At 41.4% G+C, this 6001-nt stretch overlaps 1 protein-coding gene across 1 annotated transcript; it reads right to left on the bottom strand.

The window, feature by feature from the left end:
• Positions 1-481: 481 nt before the first annotated feature.
• LOC121814417 (zinc finger protein 333-like) lies at positions 482-2402 on the bottom strand. The gene is made up of 3 exons (XM_042220364.1): positions 2241-2402; positions 1370-1589; positions 482-1002 (listed from the first exon to the last, which is right to left on the bottom strand). The coding sequence occupies exons 1-3, from the start codon at positions 2400-2402 to the stop codon at positions 842-844; spliced, it is 543 nt and encodes a 180-aa protein (XP_042076298.1). The 3' UTR covers positions 482-841.
• Positions 2403-6001: the final 3599 nt, after the last annotated feature.

Here is a 6001-nt window from a genome sequence, read left to right as displayed (position 1 = left end):
CATATGGAGTGACATGTGCCTGACTGGATGGATGCATGTCTGGAATTGGGAATGGAGATTGCATTAGGCATGTTGAGATGCAGTTATGTTAATTTACATAAAATAAAACTCTTGCTTCTTGGTTGTAATGGTAAATAACAACTGTTTAAAGGTTTTATTCATCATGAAAACATAAAAAACAAAAACCCCTTTAAGACTATTAACAAGCCAGAGTGCACAGTGTGGGCAATGTTAATTTATTTTATTCGTTTTAGAAATACATTTTCTACATTCGGAAATAAACAAGAGCAAAAACACTCTTGTTGCATGCGCTGATTTTTGTTTTTTAGGTTAACCATGAAAAAGTGGACGCTCAAAGTGAACAAACGACGACTCTTGTAGTTGCTTTCTGGCAGCTTAACATTACAGTAAAAAAACATTATCATACATTATAAATTAGGAGGGGGTACATTTATACACAAATCGACTCAAATCTACAGCGATAAAATAGGTTTGCTTTTGAAGCGGTAGATGACGCAAGGAAATAATAATAATATAATAATAACAATAATAGGCATTACAATGCATCAAAACTGTCCCGCACAACAATAGTAGAGAAGCTTTAAGCCACATGACAATACACAACATGTTCATATATAAACAGACGCGGACACAGTTGCCCAGCAGCTCAAATTATCCAGTTATTATCTACCTATTTAAATAGGCCTGTACAACAAATTTACCTTCATGTTTCACAGTCTCACCACAAACACTGCGTAAAGATTCTTCGCTGTGTTTGTGCTGTCTCAAATCATCTAGAATATATCACAGGATCAGTCATGTTTACAGAAGAAAGTGGAGTCTAGTTCCAGGGCCGATATTCTGGATTTAAAACTGTTAAGCCGCTGTAAGGAAAGTTTTGTCCGCTATTCTTCTGATGGTCCTTCAGCGGAAACAGGGACTCCTCCTGCAATCCTCTCTCCGGAGAAGACGGGAGAATGGTGCTGTCCAAGATTTGCCTTTCTGCGGGGAAGAAAAATACCAGAAAATATGTAGTTTAAAAAAAAAAGTATGCAACATTTTAGTTTGGCAGTTTGCAGTAGTTTTTTTTAAGGGCATTGCCAATGACAGCAGTCTGTAGCAAAGCTAATTAATATTTCAACTGTCTTAGTTTAATTTATTATGGAATATTATTATTATTAATATATAATAATAATAATAATAGTACTGAACTTCTATTCCTCTTAATATTCGATTGCTTCAATTGCTTTACTGTAATGAAGCTTTAAACAGCACCCATAAAAACGTCTGAACCCATAAAATAAACACCTGATGCCATGCTGTTAGCCTAAAACACTTCCCATGCGGGTATTTTAAATCGAGCGCTTACTTTTGTGGCTTTTCATGTGGTATTTAAGCTCCTGCTCTTCTTGGAAAGACACTCCGCACAGCTCGCATGGATACGGCTTGTCTCTGGCGTGCGTCCGACGGACGTGGCTGTCGTGGGCGGCGTGGGAGGCGAAGGCCTTCCCGCAGTGCTTGCACTTGAAGGGCCTCTCACCGGAGTGCTGTCGGATGTGTGTGCGCAGAATGCTGGAGGCAGTGAAGGCCTGGGAGAGTGGAGTTTAAAACACTGGGTAAGCGTAAATAAGCGCAATTTCAGTTGTCAAGTTAAAGGCAAGATAAACGTTGTTTATTTTTTTTATAAGCTAACAGTTACCTTTTTCACAGGAGCCATTAAAAAAATATTTTTCAGAAAAAGTTTTTATTTTTTATTTTTTTAATGCTCCTTAACATTTCGTGAACACTTTTGTTAAAGGATTTTTTTCCCTGTTTTTGTGGCATTTTTAGGGGCAGCCTACTGCTCAAAGGCGGCAAAAACCTTTGGGCTCGTGCCACATTGCTAAAATAGTCGAAATAAAGGAGAAAGGGGAACAGCTTGAACAAAACGTCCACAGTCCGCATAAAAAGGGAAGGATATCGAGAACAAAAAAAACTTCTGCTCATTCCAGGGCCATAAAATAAAATACTGTTAAAATGCCATTCCAGAGGACCAATAAAAAAACTAAAAGTTTCAAGACCTTTTAAATATATCTGCAAATTTTCTTTTATTTAAGAAATAACTATACAGACATTTTGTTCTTTCCAGAAAGTGTGAGGAGAGTTAATTTGTTTGGATTTTTTGGGATACACCGATGACAGGTCTGAGCAAAGATAAGCATGTGGCATTAGTAGCCCTCATTGCATGATTTTATATCCACTCTGGGTCCGTCTCTCAGGCTCCACCTCAGCTCTCGCCCAGCGAGCTCCAGGAGCAGATCAATGTGTCTGAAATGGAGCCGACCCACAGTCGGCAATAATGGTGCTCGTATCATCTTAAAGGGCTCTTCCCAGAAGACCTTCCTCCTCACACTCTGATACATGCGTCAAACACAGTAGCCAGCAGAGGGGAGACAGAGGTCAGTCCAGTGTTTAGCTTAGCGAGGCCTGCTAACAGTCAGAAGCTTACATTACAAGGTCCTGTTCATTAAGGACCCCAACAAAACCAGCGGTAGTTCTCAGACTTGGTGGCGTATCGCAGGGAGGGTGGAGTGGGTGGCTATCATATGATCTGCATGTTCTCTGCAACAGGAAGCATCTGTTTTCTTGACATGAAAAATAAATCAAGCACCTTTCAGCCTTCTTGTCTCTCTCTCTCGCTGTGTATGTGTGTGTGTGTGTTTTCTTTTTTTCTCACCGACCGCAAAACATCAATTATGGCACCTCCTACCATAAAAAGATCGATTCACGGGCACCAAAAAATTCTGAATATGATTTTTTTTTTTTTTTTTTTTGCAGACAGGGATATGACCAGTGGATAACAACTGGAGATGTCACCTTCACCACTGAAAAGTAGTGACTGCTTATTGGAAGCCAAATTAGCTTCACTGATGAGCCACTCATCTCTAAAGGTCCTGCTGGACCTGAAAGGCCTCCTCAGGGGAGAAGGGTTTAGATGTGACCCTTCCTTCCTCTGCTTTCTACTGTGGTAAGGCCTCCTGAGGACAAGCAAGCAGAGGGACATGGTAATGCATGAGGTGACAATTTTTATGGAATTTTTTTCTTTTTGTGGTGGTCCAAAACATATTGGTACCATATTTATGAGTCCACCTTTTCTCGCAAATAAGGTCACTTGTCTTTTAAAAAAAAAAAAAGAAAACACTGAACTCAAGGCTTGAAAACAGCCTAGAAACCAATGGATGACGTAAAAGTACTAGATCTATCTTTTATATGAAGTCTATGGATCTTCAGATGGATTAACCACATTGTTGTGAATCAAGACAAAAAATAAAGTGTTGATTTAAAAAGATGTAGAGCAGGTTTCATTTCAACCTTGCATTCAGGCTCCCTCCAGGTCAAGGTCTTCTTTAAGTTTATGCCTCATTTAAATGGTTTTATAGTGACTTATAATCAAGAGAAATGAATAATTCTGTACTTTTGAAGAAACTCAGAGGAAGAAAGCTCTGAAGCCTCCTCAACTAAGAGTAGTCCAGGAAATAAATCCACCTGTACTCTGTACTATCTCCCCAGAGCATCCAGATTGGTTACACATGCTAATCATGTGTGTTGATTTGATTTAATCTCAGTTGCCAGTGAAGAGGGTCAGCGGCACAAGAGTTTCCCTTCTGTCCTTGCGGTGTTCAGGCCCAGCGCCTTATTGATCAGAATGAGTAAGTTAATAAGCTTTAGACTCATTCATCAGCAGGGTAGAGACTGGAACTGTGCACGGCAGGCTTAATCAAGTCATCAGTGCCCGTCAAGCATGAACACAGTAATTAAAGGAAGAGGGAACATAGCGATGGGGAGAGAAGCAGAGCAGGGGTCTATAGGGCTTGCCTTGAAGAGAGATAGAGAGCTTAAGTGCTTCATTTATAAAGCACCGATTTATAAAGACAGTGGCTGAGCAATGACAGAGTTACAGTCATCACTGTTTGTTTTGCCAGAAATAGCTTTCACATTAATCCGACCTTAGTTAATCAACAGCTGAAATACAATCAACCAAGCGATCCAAACAGTAACCCGAGGACAGATAATTCATCCCGCCTTGAGCAGACCCTCCTAAGTGTAAAAACACGTGTGCATAAACAAGACAAAGGACAACACACCCCTCCTCTTCCTAAAGATACACACAGCCGAGGAAATCGCCAATAATCACCCTTATCATCATCGTCCTCCTCCTCCTCGACATTTCACCGCTGCAACAGAAGCGCCACGTGAAAGAAAAAGGATGATCTCATTCGGTTTTCTTGCCGGATTGCTGAGGCCCGCCAGATTTACAGCAGCAGCTGTGAGTGATGATTTTTAAAAGCCGTCGCTGCTGTCTGGAGCAGGGGAAGAGAAAGGCTGGAAGAAACTCTAATGGGCTCCATGCACTGATTTAGAATCACAGCCCATCTGAATATATGGATTCTCGCTGTTGCTACAGATGTGCGTGTCAGGTCATTCGAACAGGCCTCCTGCTGGTTATTTTAAAAGGGAGGTTATGAACTTTTTCGCACAAATATCCTTCATTTGTTTTGCTTTGAAAGAAACATGCTTGACTTTGCTAATTTGGACGGCTGAACATTAGCTTCAACGTACAAGGAGACATTGCAGGGGTTAAATACTGTTTACTGTGCATAAGATATTATTATATTTAAGTTATTTAAATTTCTAATTAAACTTTAAAGGGTTGGTTCATCCATTCATATCATTTGTGCTTATAGGATCATGCTTATAAGTGTAACATGTGAGCAATGGGCTTCACTCAGGTGCTCCTATCCCCCTGTGCCCCATTATTTTTAAACCTGACCATTACACTGTCCCTTCAACTCCTGTGACAAACACACACATAATGAAGGCAGCTCCCAGACCGAGCATCCATTAACTGTGACTGTTGTTGTCCTGTAACATGTCTCTGCCTTGAGACGAGTCTCTGAGCTGAGAGGCGGTTTTGATGTGTGTGGTGAGGAAGCTGACAGGTATTCAGAGGTGGACGGGGAAGCACAGGTGCACGCACATGCACAAGTGGGATGCACATACCCAGACACATAAACTTGTTTAATTTAATTAGCATCCCTTCTAAGTTTTGGCAGCTTTTTTTTAGTCTTTATTGCATTAGAACAGAGAAACCATGAGAAGACACACAGTAAATAGCCTGAGGACAGATTTAAGCCCAGGCCTCTGCATCCAGCCTTCCAGCACATGTGTCTCCATGATTTTTAAGATCTTTCAAATGCAACGAAATGACCAAAGCGAAGTGAAGTGACCTATGTGCTTGCTATTTCTGTTCTTTGCATTAATTGGTTTAACATCTCAATCCACACGTCTCACGTCCCCTCCCCCCCGGTCTTTCAAATCACACAGTGCAATGGACAGGATGAATACTGATCCCCCTCTGGGATGAAAACCAACAACCACAATCACAATCTGCTTTACAACTGATAATTAGCACGGGGAAAACATCTCCCATTTGGGCTGAGAGTTTGAAAAACACATGCAAAAAAAAAAAAAGCAACACTGTATGTCTAAATGATGATGATAATCCTACATGGAGCATACCTGGGGCGTATACAAATGTGCCTGCAAACCAGAGCACAGGCACACTCCCACAGCAACTCAATTACAGCGCGAGTCCTTCATAGATCTGTTAGTTTATCTGATAGCCAGATCACCTGATCGATAGAGAACAACCACTGAGGGTTTATTTAAGCCTGCCGATCATTAATGTGGGGCCTGCAGTGCAGAGACGGAGCAGGGATGGAAACCTGTTGGAAGAGCTCAGCAGCACAAACAAGGCCAGCACCAGATGTGTGTGTGTGTGAGGCTGTTGTCGGAGTTTCTGTAAGCAAGATCGAGAGTTGCGAGCTTAATTTCTCACTCTGCTTGATGGAGCGAGGGCCGGGTGCTCATCTCATCTTAGGCAGCAGTCGCCCTCGCTGTATTGATCCCCATATAATCATTGACGGAGCAATCTCTAAATGACTGGCATGGGATTCAATTA

Source organism: Haplochromis burtoni, unplaced genomic scaffold (assembly GCF_018398535.1).
Source record: "Haplochromis burtoni strain Fernald_Lab_line unplaced genomic scaffold, NCSU_Asbu1 Contig_1, whole genome shotgun sequence".
Taxonomy (NCBI): domain Eukaryota; kingdom Metazoa; phylum Chordata; class Actinopteri; order Cichliformes; family Cichlidae; genus Haplochromis; species Haplochromis burtoni.
This window is presented reverse-complemented; position numbering and strand designations above follow the sequence as displayed.

Coding starts and splice junctions, on each gene's coding strand:
- LOC121814417 (XM_042220364.1), bottom strand. CDS start 2,402: ATGTATCAGAGTGTGAGGAGGAAGGTCTTCTGGGAAGAGCCCTTTAAG. Junction 1,590..2,240: donor GCCTGAGAGACGGACCCAGA/GTGGATATAAAA, acceptor CCACTCTCCCAG/GCCTTCACTGCCTCCAGCAT. Junction 1,003..1,369: donor CCACATGAAAAGCCACAAAA/GTAAGCGCTCGA, acceptor TCTTCCCCGCAG/AAAGGCAAATCTTGGACAGC.